Source organism: Danio rerio, chromosome 12 (genome assembly GCF_049306965.1).
Source record: "Danio rerio strain Tuebingen ecotype United States chromosome 12, GRCz12tu, whole genome shotgun sequence".
NCBI classification, from domain to species: domain Eukaryota; kingdom Metazoa; phylum Chordata; class Actinopteri; order Cypriniformes; family Danionidae; genus Danio; species Danio rerio.
In genome coordinates this window covers 6,749,425-6,770,785 of record NC_133187.1, presented here as the reverse complement: position 1 = coordinate 6,770,785, position 21,361 = coordinate 6,749,425, and the positions used below count along the sequence as shown (strand labels likewise).

Here is a 21,361-nt window from a genome sequence, read left to right as displayed (position 1 = left end):
ATGATTGGAAATTAAACAATAATTTTAGAATGTTTTAAGTGTTCCTCTCCTTTGGCTTTGCTGGCAGCACTCATGCTGAAATGAGCAAAGCCTGATGTTCTCCAAGACTTGTGATTTTCCACTTCAGTGCAAACAACATCATATCACTATTTTCAAAAATAATATTTTTCAAGGTAAACAACGACTATTGGAGAGTATTTTTTTAAAAAGCAAAATTTAAAAAAGATACTATTTCAGTCTTTAAGTGTCATTGATGTTTCTTCATAAAGTAATTAATTGTGAAATTTACTATAAATCGCTGAGTGAATAAAATTTTCTATTTCAAAATTCAAAACCTTCAGCTTATTTCCACGTTTTGCTTTCAAGATTTGTAACGATATCCTATACATTTCCCAAATTAAATTATCCCATATGATAAAGTTGATAAATATAACCTGTCTTCTACTTGTTGTGCCAGCGTTAGTAATGTTGAATATTTGACATTTGTTTAACTTCACCAATAATTATAGGCTGTTATTCTTTATTCCTGCTCACACTTTTAATTAGATTCTTGTTCTACCAATAAAGTCTAATCTAATAAATATGAATGACATACTACACCATATATATTTATGAAATGTAAGCAGTCTTTCACAAAAGCCAGTGTGAAGTGTAATCTGCACATGAACAGGCACTTTTTTCTCCCTTTCAAAGTTGATTAACAGAATCAACAGGTGGAAACACCAGACTGGCTCTCTGCCTGCATTCACAATGCATCACATTAGCAAAGTAATGAAGGCATAGATGCGGAGACAGGTTTGATGGATGCTTATGATTATTACCCACACCACACACAACTCAAGGTGTCCTACTGACCAAGATTTCTCGCTTAAAATGAGAACAGCGCAACAGAAAGTGATTCACGTGTCATAACAAGACTGCACTGACATAATAGCATCAGTAATGCAAATCATCAGCACCGTTTGATGGAAACCATCATAGTAAAATCTGTTTAAGCGGCACCTACTGTGGACTCTTTGGGTAGAAAGGCAGAGTGACGTGACTGAGGTCTTGGATATCAAAGGCTGTGGGTTCGGCTGAGATCGCCTGTCTCTTGGTCCTCTGGTGCTCCTGAAGGGCACTCTGCTTGTGGACTTGTTGAGTTGCGGGTCTTATCACGGATCGGTACTTGTCTAACTCATTCTGTAGCTTCTGTATGAGTTCGTCTTTCTGGTCGAGCTCCAACTCCAGCTCGTCGATAAGCGCGTCTCTCTGTCTCAATTCTTCAATCTTCTCCTGTAACGCGTACTGGAGATCGCGTAAAGTGCCCATTTCTCCCCACAGTCAGTGCTCCTGCAGCCGTTACCAACTTGGATAACGGTAAATCCACGCTCTCAGACAAGAAAACCGCTTTAGTTCGTGTTTTTTTTCCGAGAACGTCCTTCAGATTTCGCCGTGTAGATCCACCGGCGTGATTTCAGGCTAGTTAAAGCGGAGGAATGAGCGGGGAAACACCCACGGCGTCTGCAAACATCACATTCGGGAGCCGAAGTTTCACAGGGCATTAATTTCTTGTCCAAATACGTCAGTCGCAGCTGTGGTGCGCGTCGAGCGCGAGTGTAACGCCATGAGCGCGCAGTGAACGCGAGTCCACGATGAGCCAATGAGGGAAGACGCGAGCGCGCACCTGTAGCGGCCGCGGAGAGCTTTCATGTGCGCTCCCGTATACACGAGCACACAGCCACACTTTTACCTCAACAAATGCTCCGTTTTAAAGGGATAGTTCGCTAAAAACATGAAAATTCTGCCATTATTTATTCACTCTTTACTTGTTAGAATCCGGTTTGACTTCTGTTAAACACAAAGAGGGTATTTTAAAGAAAGCTGAACACCTGTAAACATTAGACTTCCATGGTAGGAAAAAAATACAATGGAAGTCAATGGTTACAGGTTTTCAGCTTTCTTTAAATATCTTACTTTGTGATTAACAGAAGTCAAAGAGGTTTCAAAGATGTAAAGAGTAAAAGAAGATAATTTAAAGAATGTTGGAAACTTGTAACCATCGACTTACATAGTTTTGTTTTTCTTACAATGGAAGTCAATGGTTACAGGTTTTCAGCTTTCTTTAAATATCTTACTTTGTGATTAACAGAAGTCAAAGAGGTTTCAAAGATGTAAAGAGTAAAAGAAGATAATTTAAAGAATGTTGGAAACTTGTAACCATCGACTTACATAGTTTTGTTTTTCTTACAATGGAAGTCAATGGTTACAGGTTTCCAGTATTCTTTAAAACATCTTTCTTTGTGTTCAACAGAAGTCGAATAGGTTTCAAAGATGTAAAGAGTGAAAGAAGATAATTTGAAGAATGTTGGAAACTTGTAACCATTGACTTCCATAGTATTTGTTTTTCCTACAATGGAGGTCAGTGGTTACAGCTTTATTCTTTAAAATATCTTATTTTGTGTTAACAGAAAAAAGAAACTCTTAAAGGTCTGGAATCAGTTGAGAGTGAGAAATAGTGAGCAAATTTGAATTTTTGGGGCGAACATTCACTCTTTACACCTTCAAAATCTGACTTCTGTTAAACACAAAAGAAAATATTTAGAACAGGGGTGGCCAATCCTGTTCCTGGAGATCTCCTTCCTGCAGATTTCAGTTGCAACCCTTATCAAACACACCTGTCTGTAATTATCAAGTGGATTTCAGGTCCTAATTAATTAGTTCAGGTGGGTTTGATCAGGGTAGGAGCTAAACTGTACAGGAAGGTAGATCTCCAGGAACAGGAATAAGCACCCCTGATTTAGAAGAATAGTGGAAACCTGAGCTACCTATTGACTTCCATGCTTGTTTATTCTTACTAAGGAAGTCAGTGGTTCCAGGTTTTCAGCTTTCTTTAACATATCTTATTTTGTGTTAAACAGAAGAAAGAAACTCATAAGGGTTTGGAACCACGTAAGGGCAAGAAAATAGTGAGCAAATCAATTTTTGGGGTGAACTATCCCTTTAACTCATTAGTCAATAACCTTTTTTTTCAGCCATTTAGGAATTTTTGAGGAGCCTTTAGGGTGTGTGTATATAACTATAAATAATATAGGTTTAAACACAACCTTTATTTATGTCTATGCACAACTCAAAAATAAACAAATATGAAGCGTCACATGTTGAGCAAGCCCATAAATGAAGAAAGAACATTTATTTAAATTCTGATAAATAAAGTCTTCTTTTTTGTAAAAAGTAACACAATTTAAAATAAACAAAAATTTTACTATTATAAAAACAACACAGTTACTTCAAATAATTAAAAAAGTATTCAGTAACATTTTAATTTTGGCTAGTTTTAAAAAAAAAATAGCATTTTACTAATAATGAGAAAATAAAGGCCAAATAAATTGCACAGACACATTGGTCAAAACATCCTTTTATTGTAAACGTTTTGATTCATTTTGCTGTCAAAAAAATTACAACAAAATGGGAATTGTGTTTTTTTTTTTTTTTTTTAATTTCTAATAAAGGTTACTTTTTAAACAGTAAAATATTGTAATGTAATGTAATGTGTTTTTATATAGCGCATTTATTGAGTATTAGCTATACACCCAAAGCACTTCACAATGATGAGGAGGGTCTCTTCACACCACCACCAGTGTGCAGCATCCACTTGGATGATGCGACGGCAACCACAGGACAACGGCGCCAGTGCGCTCACCACAAACACCAGCTATTGGTGGAGTGAAGAGACAATTTGATGAATGGGGATGACTGGAAGGCCATGATCGGGACTTTGGCCAGGACTCTTTACGAGAAGTGCCATGGGATTTTTAATCACCACAGAGAGTCAGGACCTCGGTTTAACGTCTCATCCGAAAGACGTTGCCACTGATAGTGTTTTGTCCCCTTCACTTTTACTGGGGCATTAGGACTCACATAGACCTCAGGTTGAGCGCCCGGTACTGACCAGACTCAGCCCTGCTTAGCTTCCCTTAGCTGCAGGGTGATATGGCTGTTATTGAAGAAAAACAGCTGGAGAGCCACGTATTTTTGGCAAACCGAAAACATCCCACAGAAAAAGTGACATGCATGTTTATTTTGGTGTCAGATATTTTTCAAGTCATGTACTTGTTTTCAGATCTTTTTGAGAAAAAAAGCTTTGGCATGTTTAAGATAAAACTCATGACCAGATAAACCGGATGTTTCTCCCAACTTGCATTATTTCTGTCAAATTTACTCTCAAACATTTAATATGATATTAAGAATCACTGTGATTAAAAAATAATAACACACGTGCACTATGTAATCACATTAATTGATGCGTTTAATTAGATTATGTATAAGATTTGGGCTGGGTTAAGCATCTGCATTTCATAAGCAATCCCCTTACAGTTTTTTATTTGTTCATGTGCACTTTAAAAGTGTAGATAAAACAAATTATTTCTTGCAAAACATATTTCAAAAATCAATTTGAATCTCCTTCCAAACTTTACTGGGTAACTGGGTGTTTCAAGCCGTTTCTGATAGAAGCAATTTTTATGTTGCTGAATATAAACAAATACAATTTATTTCCATTCATCATCATTCATTTTCCTTCAGCTTAATCCCTTTATTTATCAGGGGTCACCACAGTGGAATAAACTGCCAACTTATGCAACATATGTTTTACAAAGTGGATGCCCTTCCAGACGCAACCCAGTACTGGGAAACACCCATACACTCTCACATTCACACACATACACTACAGCCAATTTAGCTTATTCATTTCACCTTTAGCGCATAATCGAAGCACCCGGAGGAAACCCTGCAGACGAACATAGGGAGATCATGCAAACCCCACACAGAAATGCCAACTAACCCAGTCGCGGCTTAAACCAGCCACCTTCTTGCTGTGAGCCGAAAGTGCTAATCACTGAGCCTGAGCACCGTGGTGCCCTTATTTTGTTTTTATTTTTTTTTCCATTTTTTTATGTGTAGGAATGTCATAAATGAGTTTGATCAGAAGTAATTAAACAAAAGAAGAGGTTATCTAAATGTTTAATCCAGATTATTTCACAAATTGTTATATTTATAATTTTCCCAGAAATACATTTTGTTTGTCATTATTTTGCATGTTGTTTTTTGTTTTTGTTTTTTTAAGTTAACCCTCTTAAAATTGTAATATTTTATTTTTATTCTGCTTGAAGCTTTCAAATAGTTTTATTAATTACTATACAGATAGAAGCAATTGCATCTCATGCATCTCAGGATGTTTTTTAATGTCCATATAGTAAAAAATAAATATGTAAATTTTGCAGTAAAAACAGCAGCTGTGGTAGACGAAATTTAACCACTAAAAAGTAATTTCATTTGACAGGAATTTAAGATAAGTTTAAAAATTTTATGGTAGATGACCATATTTCATATTTTTTCTTTATCATACACTTTTGAAGTATAACATATACACAACTTAAAAGTGCAGTATTTAAGTTGATACCCAGTGGTTAAACACGGTATTGCACTCCTGGTTCAAAACACATAAAAGCGCAGGTTGCCAGATTGACGACATGAACAGGAGCAAGCCTGACTATCGAGCCTAAAGGCTGATTTAAACCGTGTTCTAAATAAAAGCAGTGACACACGATAGAAGAAATATATTTTCCATATTAAAATGTTTTTTTATTTTTAGTTTATATTTTAGAAACGGTTTCTATTTCCTGCAGCTGAACAACCAACACAATCTCACGGCAATTCGTAACTTTTTCATTTAGTGGCTAATTCGTATGAATTCGTACGATCTAATTCGTACAATTTAGTACGATTTGCTTATCCTTCAATGACGGTTGGGGTTAGGGGTAGGGTCAGGTGCCACGCCTCCTTTTTAAAATCGTACCATTTCGTACGACTGAACTCATACGAATTCGTACGAATTAGCCACTAAACTGGCAAAACGTAAAATACTTACGTTTTCTCGTGAGATCAGGCTGGAACAACAGAAAACTATGACAATGATCTTCTCAGGTACACCACATATGCTTTATTCAGTGTTAAATGCTAATAATGTGAGTTTGAATGCCATTTTACATGACATTTATTGCCATACTACTGAAAGCAGCAGCGGATCACCTCAGATCTTGACAATAAAATAAACCATATGAAACTGAACTTTAGAACTGTGACTCAGTGCAAACCAACACATGTCAGTGATTCAGCATCTACATTTAATAATGTTAAAAAGGTTCAATATGTATTAGTTATAAGTTATCTTACCATTTCGTTGGAGTGCAGTGATGCCCCATTCACACTAAGCTTCAGCGTCAATGCTTGACAGAAGGCGTGTCTGACTCTGGGGCTGACGCGATCGCCATAGCAGCGTCAGCCAATGAAATTAGTCAGCAATAGGCTACTGTCTGAGCTGGTGTATTTGCATAAAGCGATCTGATTTGCTGACGCTTTCTGCAGCGAGAAACGCCTCTGAAGCGGCGCCGACGAATCCACAATGCAGTTCGGCAATGCCTGACACACCCATTCAAAGTGAATGGGAAGCGTTGACGCTGACGCCCTGTGTGAATGGGGCGCGAGTGCACTATTCTGTGCTTCTAAATGGCTGTATTTTAATTTCCGTTGTGTTTCCTAATCACAGCTCCTAGCTCATCTAATGTTTACATTTGTAATATTTATATTATTTGTTAATTAATAACCTCATGTGGAACTCTGAATCTGCGTCTCATTTTGAAATCTGCTACTGTCCACCAGAGGCTCCATTTCAGATGCACACTTTGGAGCCTTCCTGAATGAATGAATGAAATATGTTGTTCTCCACCAAGGCAACCTGGGTTGCTGAAATATAATTGGCTAAAATGTTATTGGGCGGGTTAAAGGGACTAAAACAAACACAGCCGTTACGGCCCGTAATGCACATTTTCAAAGCAAAATAACTGACTTTAGCATTTTTTTTTCAGATAAACAAAAATGTTCACTTAGCATTTCTTAAATATCTGCAAACATATCATGGTATTGTTTGCAATAGAAGAGTCAAAAACTTACATACAGCACCTTAAAGTTTGTTACACAGACAAAAACACAGCCATGAGCAGGTTTGAGTGAGAAAGTCATGTGATGAACCAACGCTCATATCAAAACAACTTTTCCCCACAAGCATCATGCAGGGAATTCTGGTAAAGTAAATTAACGGCTAATTACCATATATGTAGGGCCAGACGGAATCTGCATTTTTTTTTCTGCTATTTCTCCGAAGAATTTTGGTTAAAAATTGAGTTATTTTGGGAGTATCATAACTAAAACCTTAATATGTGAAATAAAAAATACATGTTTAACTTTTAATTAATGTTTAAAATGCAAATCCAATTAGATCCACTTTATTTGGTAAACAACGCAAGTCTCTCTACTAATGACAGAGAATAATACTTTACAGACTGCATTGTACATAAATCAGATGAACATTTTCATACTAGTCAATAATATTATTGTACTTAATTTAAAAACTGAATAAATATAATTTACACACATTTACTTAATTAAATAAACAGAATTAATGATGGGCTAACAATCTGCGGAATTCTGCGCGGACAGATTCCATGTGGACCTACATTTACAGTATGTTAAGGAAACTTACTGCTAAACATGTTACAGATTTTTACTATATAGCATTTTTACAGTGTTTTACTGTTGAAATCACATTGATGTTCATTAATAGCATGGCATTTCAGTAAAAACACAACACTAATGATGTCCATGCCTACACTGCTTCATGTTTGCACCACCAACTGTAGGGACATTTTTCTACTTCATTAGCAGAGAACAGGCTCTAAGTCCAGATGAGGGTCTGGAGTTGAAAAAAAAAAAAAAAAAAAAATGGTTTCTTCTTCATAACCCTGAACATCATCTGGATCTTCCCCATTAACACACGAGCAGCTGGTGCTCAATTCACCTCATTAACTGACCCGTGTTTGATGAGGAAAAAAAGGCTAGAAATGTTACTCTGAGACTGATATAGCTGCACTCCTCTGCCCTCTGTACACTTGCTGTGTATTGCAGTACTGTAACACATCAGAAGATACTGTCATTCAGAAAAAAAAAAAAAAAAAGAAAACGATTGAACTCTACAGAACATTTTAAACGGGATTACTGAACTACTTAAAAAATGTAAATAAATAAAAATAATTGATTTAAAGTCTAATATTAGTTAACATCAAATTATATGTATTATACAACACTGCAAAAATTGATTGATTTTAATCTGCAAATTATTTTAGGGTGAATTTCATTCACTCGGTTATTTTCTTTTCAGCTTAGTCCCTTTATTAATCCGGGCTTGCCACAGCAGAATGAACTGCCAACTTATCCAGCATGTCTTCCAGCTGCAAGCCATCTCTGGGAAATAAGGTGAATTTAAACAAACTAGTAAATTTAGTAACATTCAACTTCAATTGTTTGTTTAAATTCAGCCCATATTAATTGTTTGCAAAATCAGTAAATTCAGTTAATCATTTTTAGTGTGTAAATTACATTATACATTATTATATTATACATAACACAGCAAAATTATTAAAATTACGTTAATTCTTAATATGTTATGTTAATTTTTTAAAAATAAAATTGCATTCAAAAGTCATCTAATTATAATAAAAATAAATATTTAAAATGCACATATAGCGTCCCTCTTTATTTTATCCCCAATTTCTGTTTAACAGAGAGAAGATTTTTTCAACACATTTCTAAATATAATAGTTTTAATAAGTCATTTCTAATAACTGATTTATTTTATCTTTGCCATGATGACAATAAATAATTAAGACACTTCTATACAGCTTAAAGTGACATGTAAAGGCTTAACTAGGTTAATTAGTTTAACTAGGCAGGTTAGGGTAATTAGGCAAGTTATTGTATAATGATGATTTGTTCTGTAGACTATTGAAAAAAACTATAGCTTAAAAGGGCTAATACCTTTGTCCTTAAAATGGGTTTTAAAAGATTAAAAACTGCTTTTATTCTAGCCGAAATAAAACAAATAAGACTTTCTCCAGAAGAAAAAAAATATTATCAGATATGCTGTGAAAATGTCCTTGCTCTGATAAACAACATTTAGGGAATATTCAAAAAAGAAGAAAAAAAAATCAAAGAAAAGAAAAATTATATATTTATATACACATACAGCAATTCGTCACCTTAGAATTATAAGGTTCTATCTGACATTTTTGTCAAAATTGAGTTATTGACATTCTTTTAAATGACAACTTATTTACATTATGGTATTTTTTTATAAGTTGTTTACATTTTAAGACTTTTTATTTAAAAAAAAAAACAAATATGTTACACACATATTGTTTGCTATAGAATGCAAAAAAAAAGCAAAAATATCTCATTCAGAATGCAGATAAAACCTTAAAATTCCAAGGTGATGAATATTAAAATAATTACAACAAAAAAAAAATGCAGAAGTATTTATGTAAACAAAAAAATGACAAAAACCAAACAGCAAAATTATTTAAACTTTGTTTTGTTTTTTTAAATAAAATTGCATTTAAAAATTGCATTAAAGGCATACCTAAATATAATAAAAATAATTATTTAAAACATACTAAAAACTATACGTGCAAATGTAATTAAATAAAAACATTTACATTTAATTATATTTAATTTCAAATAAACTTTAAATTAGAAAAACACCTAAAATTCAACTTAATTGAAAATATGAAACAGATTACTAAATTACAAAATATAAACTTGCAAAAAAATAAATGCATGGCCATAATAAAATATAATAACATAAGATTTAAACAACTCTAAATAAAGAAAACGTAACAGAACATATAAAAACAAAAACAATTATAAAATGAATAAAATAAAATTAATATAATATAACTTAATATAATATAATATAATATAATATAATATAATATAATATAATATAATATAATATAATATAATATAATATAATATTTTGCAACAGAAAAAATTGCAACACGATTAAAATAGGACCAAATGCGCCCTCTAGTGGATAAAATTCTCAACATAACCAGCTATGAAACGTTTACATGTAGCTTACAGTTCATTAAATATTTATTTACACTGCAGAAATTCCACAATAACATTAGATTAAGAATTGAAAATAAATAAAGATTTAAAAATCATGCTTATGTTTGTAATGTATGTTACATTACTTTTCACTTAAAATACCAGAAAAAAAAATCACTTCAAGCATATATTACAACATGTATATTATTATATTATCCTGAATCATGCATTAAAGCAACAGTGTAGCACACAAACATCACTGGGATGGGGTAATTCAGAATCTGGTTCACAAGTGCTTTCCCCGAAATAAGTGAATGCCATTAATCATGCAATATACTGTATAGCAGAAAAGAGCAATTAAGCAGCATTGATGAGGCTCTGTGGTTCTCACAAAGCATTTAGAAGAACTGGAGACCAGACGCACATCAAAGTGTGTGTGGACGTGAGAGATGTGATGCTGTGTGTACGTGTGTGACTGTGTGTGTGTAGCTCAAGCAGCAGTTAGTCCTGTAGCCTTTTATCAGAGCAGCAAAGACAACACACTTTCCATTCTCAAGTGCTTTTCAAGCCGCTTGTTGATTATATAAGGAGTTCTGCATTAAAGCACACAGGATCAGAGACGAGGGTCAGCAGTGTTTGGAAAAAGAGTTACAAAAACCTCACATATAGACTGAATATAATGTCTATATAATGCTACAAAATAATGATAATTTTGTCAAAAAAAGGGCGGCGCGGTGGCTCAGTGGGTAGTGCTGTCACCTCACAGCAAGAAGATCGCTGGTTCGAGTCCCAGCTGTGTGGAGTTTGCATGTTCTCCCTGTGTTGGCGTGGGTTTCCTCCGGGTGCTCTGGTTTCCCCCACTGTACAAAGACATATAGGGGAATTGGATGAACTAAATTGGCCATAGGGTATGTGTGCATGTGAGAGTGTTTGGGTGTTTCCCAGCACTGAAAAGGCATCTGCTGCGTAAAACATATGCTGGATAAGTTGTTGGTTCATTCCGCTGTGGCAACCCCTGATGAATAAAGGGACTAATTCAAAGAAAATTCAATGGATGATTGAATTTTGCCATAAACATGACAAAATAATGAAAATAAAAATGTTATATATAATAAATGTTAAGTTTTTTTTTTTTTACCAGTGAAAATCTAAAATAAAAAGCATTCAGACATAAAATTATTATTACAAATATTATTATACTGTACCACACGTTTACAGAGAATAAGTATGCACAATTATTATTATACCACATCATTTATAAACATTCATTCATTCATTTTCTTGTCGGCTTAGTCCCTTTATTAATCTGGGGTCGCCACAGCGGAATGAACCACCAGCTTTTCCAGCATATGTTTTATGCAGCGGATGCCCTTCCAGCTGCAACCCATCTCTGTGAAACATCCATACACACTCATACACTACATACAATTTAGCCTACCCAATTCACCTGTACCGCATGTCTATGGACTATGAGGGAAACCGGAGCACGCGGAGGAAACCCACACAAACACAGGGAGAACATGCAAACTCCACACAGAAATGCCATCTGACTCAGGCTCGAACCAGCGACCTTCTTGCTGTAAGGCAACAGCACTATCTACTGCGCCACTGCGTCACCTATCATTAAACACACACACACAGAAAACTTGTATATGCATGTGTGTGTGTGGGCACATCATAAATTATATTGTTTCATATTTCTAATAATCTTTTTATTTATATTTACAATTTGTTTTTACAAGAAAATGAAAATTTTAATTTAATAAATGAAGTTTGTTTAATAATTAGGACAGTATTGCTGTGAAACAGTATAATATTATTGTAATATTCATGATTAATTTCATTCATCTTTCTTCGGCTTAGTCCCTTTATTCTTCTAGCTGCAACCCAGTACTGGGAAACATCCATATGCACTTATTCCCACACATACAATGTAGCTACCCAATTCATGTATAGTGCATGTCTTTGCACTGTGGAGGAAACCAGAGCACCCGGAGGAAACCCACGCCAACACAGGGAGAACATGCAAACTCCACACCAAAATCCCAACTGGTCCAGCCGAGACTCTACCCAGCGGTCTTCTTGCTATAAGGTGACAATGCTAACCACTGAGCCACCATGCCACCTGCCTATTTTTTATTTATTCCAAAAATAAATCTAATTGAATTATGTTTAATATGTATTTCCATATACAAATAGAATATTCTGACAGCATAATATAAGTGACAATAGGAATATGACTCAAGAAACATACACCAACTTTCAAAAATGTAGGGCAAATACTAAACCATTTTATTAGTTTAGTTTTAATGAATTATGTTTTTTGTAAGTTTTTACATGAAATAATCCTTTTTTTGTTTGTTTTTTTAAATATCATGCTTTTCACAAATTAAATTTGTCTGTTGTGGAAATAAATTATATATAATTAAAAATAGGAATTAATAATAATAATAATAATAATAATAATAATAATAATAATAATAATAATAATATGTCGGCGCAATAGCCTAATGGTTAGCGCGCCAACATATGGTGCAGTAGCACTTCAGGGCATCCCGAGTTCGTGTCCCGGCTTGAGGACATTTCCCAACCCTACCCCTTTATCTCTCTCCAACTTCGCTTCCTGTCTCATTACTGTCCTATCTAATAAAGGCAAAACGGCCAAAGATAAATCTTTAAAATAAAAAAATTATAATATTATTATATTACTTTTTAGGTGACGCAGTGGTGCAGTACGTAGTGCTGTCGCCTCACAGCAAGAAGGTTGCCGGTTCAAGCCTCGGCTACGTCAGTTGGCCTTTCTGTGTGGAGTTTGCATGTTCTCCTCGTGCTCCGGTTTCCCCCACAGTTCAAAGACATGCGGTACAGGTGAATTGGGTAACCTAAATTGTCCGTAGTGTATGAGTGTGTATGAATGTTTCCCAGAGATGGGTTGCAGCTGGAAGGAAACCCGCTGCGTAAAACATGTGCTGGATAAGTTGTCGGTTCATTCCGCTGTGGTGACCCCAGATTCATAAAGGGACTAAGCTGAAAAGAAAATGAATAAATGAATGTAACTTCAATGTATTTCACACTATATAGACTTTTTCAATGTGGTGATGAATATTTCCTGCTTGTCATCAAACTATTACATAATTGTAGAAAGAGGCGATTCAATCATAACCGAACATTGAAACAGCTGTCATAACATTATTTATCAATATGTAGACCTTTTGGGATTCTCAGAAGCTATGAAAATTAAAAATTAAAAACAGGAATTATGGTAGGACCATTGTTATTGTTTACGTCCCTCAAAATGTTCTATATTTGGATCAAATAAATGCAACCTAATTAATTATAATTATCCCAAATATTATATATACCACATTATGTATTATACATATATTTTTAGCATACAATATATATACCACATAACATTTCTGACCATGTAGTTTTGAGTTTTCCACACTAAAATGTAAAAGAACAGTTAAAATACTAAAAGAAAAGAGATCAATTGATTCAATTCATCAGTGAATTGAAATGAATGCTCCAGTGGCCTAGAAAAGTGTTTTCCCCTATGAAGGCCACATATTTACATCACATGACACAGATAAATACAACTCCCTCAATAACCCTCTATCTCTTATATGCTGAATAAATTATTAATAATTGAGTCTGCATAAATTACTATATCACCCATAAATATGCCTGTAAGTAGGGCATTACAATGGCATCCAGAACTAACTTATTTCCCATCTAAGCTTTATGGCGTGAGTATAAACATCACACAAATTCAACAAACATCAATTCAGCTTCACTAGCTGGCTAAGATCAGTCTGGCTAATGATATTTGACTGACACCTAGTGGCTACTAACAAGAACTTATTTTACACTTTATTTTACTTTACTTTTAAAGGAAGCCAATATTTTACAGACAACTTACTATTATAATCCAAAAATGTACTTTTCTTGACTATTTTTTAAGAATCAAAACAAACACTTCTATTCGGCAAGCCCCGGCTCCCACTGAAGCCTGCAGAAGTTAATAAAGACATTCATTTACAGAAATGGGGTTTACTTATTCGCACTATTGCAGGATATTCCACTTGTTTCCCGGAAAAAGTTGACAGTTTTAATATATGAATCCTAAATATAGCGGTGAATATCTGGGACATTAAATATTTAACAGCCCGCATTAAATATTCAACAAGGTTAGGGTTGTACAGAAGGGCTATTGGACATTGAGCAAGAGTGTGAAAGAGAGCTTTTAAGCGCTTTAGACCAAATGTGGACTTTTCAGGAGAATGCATTTTAGAGTAAGCATTATGGATTAACATGTGATGTTAATAGCTAATAAAGACAAATACATACAGCTGAAGTCAAAATTAGTAGCCCTCCTGTGAATTTTCTTTTGTTTTCAAGCATTTTCAAATTATGTTTATTTGTTTTCTTTCGGCGAGAATAAAAGCAGTTTTACATATTTTTAAATTTATTTTAAGGTCAATACTATTAGCCCTTTTAAGCAATATTTGTTTTCAACAGTCTACAGAACAAACTATTGTTATACAATGACTTGTTCTATAACCCTAACTAGCCAAACTAACCTATTTAAGCCTTTAAATGTCACTTTAAGCTGAATTTTAGCATCTTTAAAAACATTGAGTGAAATATTATATACTGTCATCATGATGAAGATCAAACAAATTAGTTATTAGAAATGAGTTATGTTTAAAAATGTGTTGAAATATACATATATATTTCCAGTAAAAATGGGGGGAAAATATACAGCAGCTAATAATTCAACGACTTCAACTGTACAGCTTCATGCAATAAATAAAAAAAAAAACATTCCCAAAATTAATTAATTCAACTCAATTATTCATTCATTCATTCATTTTTGTCAGCTTAGTCCCTTTATTAATCCGGGGTCGCCACAGCGGAATGAACCGCCAACTTATCCAGCAAGTTTTTTTTTTTTCCGCAGCCCATCTCTGGGAAACATCCACACAAACACTCATACACTACTGACAATTTAGCCTACCCAATTCACCTGTACCGCATGTCTTTGGACTGTGGGGGAAACCGGAGCACCCGGAGGAAACCACGCGAAGGCAGGGAGAACATGCAAACTCCACACAGAAACGCCAACTGAGCCGAGGTTCGAACCAGCGACCCAGCGACCTTCTTGCTGTGAGGCGACAGCACTACCCACTGCCTCGCCAACTAAGTTATTATTAGATTCAAATGGTATTAAATAAAACCTTTTAATGACCAAAAAAATAAACAGCTTGTGCTTAGAATTCACCAAAACATAAGTCAAACGTTCTGAGAAAATTCACTGAGATCATTCCTTAAGATTTTGATAATATAGAGATGGATTAAGTAAAACTGTTTAGAGTAGCCATGTCAATATCTTTAATGCCTGTAAAAATCTAATCATAACCGCAGTATTTTGGCAAGTCACTCGTTATAATAGATGGCCTTTACTACTATTAACACTAAACACCTACAAGACCGTGCAGTACCGTGTAGTTAAATGTTAGATTGAGATAGGACTATGAGTTAGAGGTGTTTTGCGGTAGAGTTCTAGAGAAAAAGTTACTTCCTACTGTGAGGTGACAGCACTACCTACTGCGCCATTGAGTTGCATTGTTATTATTATTATTATCATCATCATCATTTTGTATTAAATTAAACCTTTTACATGACAAAAAAACAATGTTTGTGCTCAAACCTTACCAGAACTTTAGTCAAACGATCTGAGAACGTTCCCTGAGATCTTTGCTATGTTTTGATAAAATAGTGTAGGATTAGTTTAGTAATTACTGTTAATTGTAGCCATGTCAATATCTTGAATGCTTTGTAGCATAATCACACAGACAAAAACTATTATTTACAGCAGTACAGTAGCCTGTAGTGTAGTACAGGTATTTGTGTGAAATCTGATCTTAACAGTAGTCATTAGTGGGTCACTTATTATATTAGATGGCCTTTACTACTATTAACACTCAAAACCTACAAGGCCGTGCAGTATATTTACAGTGTAGTTACATGCTAGATTGAGATAGGACTAGGTAGAGTTAGAGGTGTTTTAAGGTAGACTTATAGGAATAAAGTTAATAATAATAAAAATAGCACCCCCAAAATTAATTAATTCAACAGTAGTGTTATTCTTAATTTTTATTATTATTTATATTAAATGGAAACCTTTAAATGACTAAAGATAAAGCTTTTGCTCAAACCTCACCATGACATTAGTTAAACGTTCTAAGAACATTACCTGAGATCATTGCTCGAGGTTTTGATTATATAGTGTAGTATTAGTTTAGTAATAACTGTTTAGTCTGGCCAGTGAATATCCTGAATGCTTTGTAGCAAAGTAACACACACAGAGAAATATTATTTACTGTAGTACCGGTAGTGTAGTACAGGTCAATGTGTGAAAATCTAACCTAAGTTTAGTGGGCCACTTATTATATTAGATGGCCTTAACTTAATACAGAGAACCTACAAGACGGTGCCGTATATTTACTATGTAGCTACAGGTTAGATTGAGATAGCACAAGGTTGAGTTAGAGGTGTTTTGAGGAAGAGTTTTAGGAATAAAGTTACTAATAACAAAAAAAAAAATAATCCCCAAAACTAATTAATTCAACTGTATTGTTATTATTATTATTATTATTATCATCATCATTTTGTAATAAATAAAACCTTTAAATGACCAAAAAAATAAACAGCTTGAGCTCAAACCTCACAAGAACATTAGTCAAACGTTCTGAGAATGTTCCCTGAGATCTTTGCTCAAGGTTTTGATTAGATTAGTAATAACTGTTAAGTGTAGCCATGTCAATATCCTGACTGCTTTGTAGCATAATCACACACACAGAAAAAATATATATTATATACTGTAGTACAACAGGTTTGAGGTAGAGTTATAGGAATAAAGTTACTAATAAAAAATAAAAAAATCCCCAAAATGAATTAAATGACTCAAAACTGCTCAAACTTTGGAGAAATATTGAAAAAGCAAGTTAACAAACTGGTGCTGATGATTATGGTTTCCGATTTCTCAAATAATAGTGATTTAGTGATAAGGGTGCAAACACATGCATGAACATAAATTGAGGGTTTTATTAGGATCAAGTGTTCGGTAATTTCACTTTAATGGCATTGAAATGGGAATTTTAATGACTGACTAACAGCCTTTTCATTCTCATTCAAGTGGAATTACTGATCCTAATTGTAGGGCTCTGATGAAAATGCCTGATAACAGAAAAAACAGATGGAATGACAGGCTTTTGCCTCTGAAGTCTTCAGTTTTTTCAAAAAAGTACAATCAAATAAATTCAGTAACCACACTGGTACACAGGCTGAACGTGTAAAATGCATGCATGTGAAATCACTGTTGTTGTCATAAATTCACATTTTTGTAGAGGTGTCATTTTAAATAACTTTGAAACCCTTTTTCTAATAGTCTGCATTTCACGCTCGTAAAATACTGTTGTCTTGTAGGTAACAAACAAAATGGTTTAAGACTGTTTTGTTGATGTACTCATTAATAAAGAATAAATGTTGCCCTAAAAGTTATCTGAATATAAACTGTTTAGTTGTTTGAAAGTAAAAAAAAAAAAAAAATTCTTGGTTATAAAGTGCTCAGAATATACGAGTACACCCCCACAAATCTCTCATTTAAATGAATATAGGATGCTTTACAACATTATATTTGTGCATATACAGACAGTACTGAAGCCAAATCTGGAGCTGATCTAGCAAAAATAACTTACAATAATGGTTCAAACATTAATCCATTCATTTTTAAACGCTTTTGAGGGGACGGGTCATGGGGGCAGAAGTCTTAAGAGAGAACCCCAGACACTTCCTCCAGCCTCAGAATCCCGAGGCGTTCCCAGGCCGGTTGAGAGACACAGTCCCTCCAGCATGTCCTGTGTCTTCCCGGTGGGACATGCCTGGAACACCTCCTTAGGTAGGCGTCCAGGAGACATCCGAAACAGATGCCCGAGATACCTTAGCTGACTTCTCTCGATGTGGAGGAGCAGCGGCTCTACTCTGAGCTCCTTCCAAGTGAAAGAGCTCCTTACCCAATGTATAAGGGTGTGCCCTGCCATCCTTGAGAAGGAAACTCATTTGGGCTGCTTGTATTTGAGATCTTGTCCTTTTGGTCATGACCCATAGCTCATGACCATAGGTGAGAGTAGGAACATAGGTTTACCGGTAAATCGAGAGCTTTGCCTTTTGGCTTTTTAGTGGTTCAAATATTAGTAGCCCAAATTTACATGTTAGGGAAAAATATTAAATAAAATAGTTAAAAATCAAGAGAAACAAAAAATCTATTGTTTTTTTTTTATTTTGTAGAAATGTTAAAGTTTTTATTTTATTTTATTTATTTTTTTGCAATATTTTAATTTATTTGATTGTATTATCTTTCCATTTCTAAGGTTCTGTGACTAAAACATTATTTTAATAAATATATTTATTCAATAAATCTTTTTTTCAAATGTACCAATATGCATTGAAGTCAGAATTATTAGCCCCGCTGTTTATTTTCTGTTTCTGTTTAATGGAGAGAATATCTTTTCAACACATTTCTAAACATAATAGTTTTAATAACAAATAATAGATTTCTTTTATCTTTGCCATGATGACAGTAAATAATATTTGACTAGATATTTCTATACACTTCAAGACACTTCTATACAGCTTAAAGTGACATTAAAAGGCTTAACTAGGTTAATTAGGCTAACTAGGTAGGTAAGGGTATTTAGGCAAGTTATTGTTTGATGATGGTTTATTCTATAGACTATCGAAAAGAAATATAGCCTAAAAGGGGCTAATAATTTTTTCCTTAAAATGGTGTTTAAAAAATTAAAAACTGCTTTTATTCTAGCCGAAATAAAACAAATAAGACTTTCTCCAGAAGAAAAAAATATTATGAGACATACTGTGAAAATTCCCTTGCTCTGTTAAACATCATTTGAGAAATATTTACAAAAGAAAAAAAAAATCAAAAGGAGGCTAATAATTCTGACTTCAACTGTATGTGACCCATATTTACTGAGAAATTACAAATACAAATATTCATTTTCAAAATAGTGTTTACTCATAAATGCTGAGCACTGTATATTTAAAAAATTGTACATATTAAATTACAAGGTTTTTTGAGCTAAACCTAACCTAAAAAATAACCTTTTCAGAACATTATTAGAGACCAGTTAGATAAAACAACATCCCTGAGATCATTCTTCAAGGTTTTGATAATATAGTGTTGTATTAGTTTAGTAATAACTGTTTAGTGTAGTCATGTCAATGCATACTTGAATGCTTTGTAGCATAGTCACACAGACACACAGGGAAAGATTTTATTTAGTATAGCGGTACACAGCCTACAGTTGTGTAGTACATTATATGTGTGAAAATCTAATTGTAATAGTTTAATATAGGTCACTCATTGTATCAGTTGGCCTTTACTACTAGAGGTGCTTTAAGGTAGGAGTTATAGGAATAAAAAGTTACAAATAAATTGTATTTTAAATGTAATAAAAATGCACCGACATGTAGGTTAATACTTGGTTAATAATGCATTTCTCTTGGTTAAAAAGAGAGTTCACCCAAAAGTGAACATACTGTATACTCACTATTTACTCACCCTCAAATGTATGTGTTTCTTTCTTCTGTCAAATATAAAAGATTATATTTTGAAACATGTTAGAAACATGTAACCATTGACTTTCTATAGAAGGAAACTATTAAAAGTGGTGACAGGTTTCCAACATTTTTAAAAAAATAACTTTTTGTGTTCTGTAGCAAAAAAAAAAGAAAAAGAAAAGAAACAAGCATGTGTGGTGCAAGGGAAGGTTGCATAAATAATAATAGAATGTTCAACTATCCCTGTAAGTATATACAGTAGGCAGTAGTTTTTAAGACCACCTCATCAAGTTTATAACATTCCTTCAAAATAACTTTTTGTGTTCTGATGCAAAAAAAAAAAGAAAGAAAATCAAACAGGTTTGGAACAATTGAAGGTTGCATAGATAATCATAGATCTTTCAATTTTGAGTGAACTATCCCTTTAAGTAAGAGCTACAGTAGTTTTTAACACCACTTAATATCAACGATTCAACAGGTTTCCCGCATTTAAAAAAATTGTGTGTGTTTTGAAGCAAAAAAAAGAGAGAGAAACAAACAGGTTTGGAACAAGTGAAGGTCACATAAACAATAATAATAATATATTACATTTTGAGTGAACTATCCCTTTAAGTACAAGGACTACAGTAGTTTTTAAGACCACCTAATATTAATGATTAAAGAGGTTTCCAACATTTTTCAAAATAAATATTTTTGTGGATGTTTTGGAGCAAAAACGAGAGAGACAAGCAGGTTTGGAACAAGTGAAGGTAACACGATAGCGTAAACAACTATAGATTATTCAATTATGGGTGAACTGCCCCTTTAAGTACAGTACATTTGCTACAGTAGTTTTGTCACGGGGTAACATATACTCGAACTAGGACTGAAACCATTCATTCCAACCTAACAGAGACCCCAATGCCAAACACACACGCACATATTTGAATGAAAAATGACAGACTCGTACCTGACAGACTTGTGGTGTTTGCGTAAAGCCTCGCTCTTCAGGTCCTGGAAAGACCTCGCGGTTTGGGGCTCAGCCGAGATGCCCTGCGCGCGCCTGGTTCTGGGTCCGATGGTGCTCGGCAGAACTGACTGATATTTATGTAGTTTTCTCTTCAGTTCATTCACCTCCTGCTCCTTCGCCGACAGCAGCCTCTCCATCTCCTTAATCCGCTCCTCTTTTATGAGCAGCATCTTGGCAAATTCTTCGTCCAGTTCGCTCATGTTTTGAAGTTTGCACCGTAACCACTCCCGCTGAATGGATGTCCTTCCAACTTACTACAATATACAGCGGTGAAGATTTTAGTTCAGCACAGCTCCGAGCGCTCCCTGTCTGCAGACTAGGGCGATTGTTTCATTGAGAAAGCAATTAGATGTCCCTCTCCCTCCTTCCCCAGAGAGACCTGCTCACTCTCGCTCCATGCAGCGCGCCGTTAACGCTTTCACGCCTCACACTGAATCATCTGTTTGACAATCAACTTAATTGGGATTAGCATGATCTGATTGGTGACGTGAATTAAGCAAACTCACTAATTTAGATGCAAGCTAGACAAACTTTTCTTGAAAACAAGCATCAATATAGTCCATGAAAAATGTTATTTATTTATTTGATTGATTAGACGTGATTTATGTCAACAAAAACACTAATTTAGATGCAGACTAGACAAACACTTCCTAAAAACAAGAAGCTGTAATCCATGAAAACGTTTATTTATTCATTCATTCATTTTCTTGTCGGCTTAGTCCCTTTAAT

The 21,361-nt window shown here is 34.3% G+C and overlaps 1 protein-coding gene across 2 annotated transcripts in view; it reads right to left on the bottom strand.

Annotated features, from left to right (window-relative positions):
- The window catches only part of prkg1 (protein kinase cGMP-dependent 1), a 248,018-nt gene extending 226,995 nt beyond the window's left edge, over window positions 1–21,023 (bottom strand). Inside the window, exon 1 of one of the 2 annotated variants that reach the window (XM_073918140.1) lies at window positions 20,573–21,023. In XM_073918140.1, the coding sequence (XP_073774241.1) occupies window positions 20,573–20,832 (260 nt within the window). In that variant the 5' untranslated portion in view covers window positions 20,833–21,023. Of the gene's footprint in view, window positions 1–1,006; window positions 1,599–20,572 lie in introns of those variants that run through there. The other variant, XM_073918139.1, reaches the window with a different exon arrangement.
- Between the last annotated feature and the right edge of the window lie 338 nt (window positions 21,024–21,361).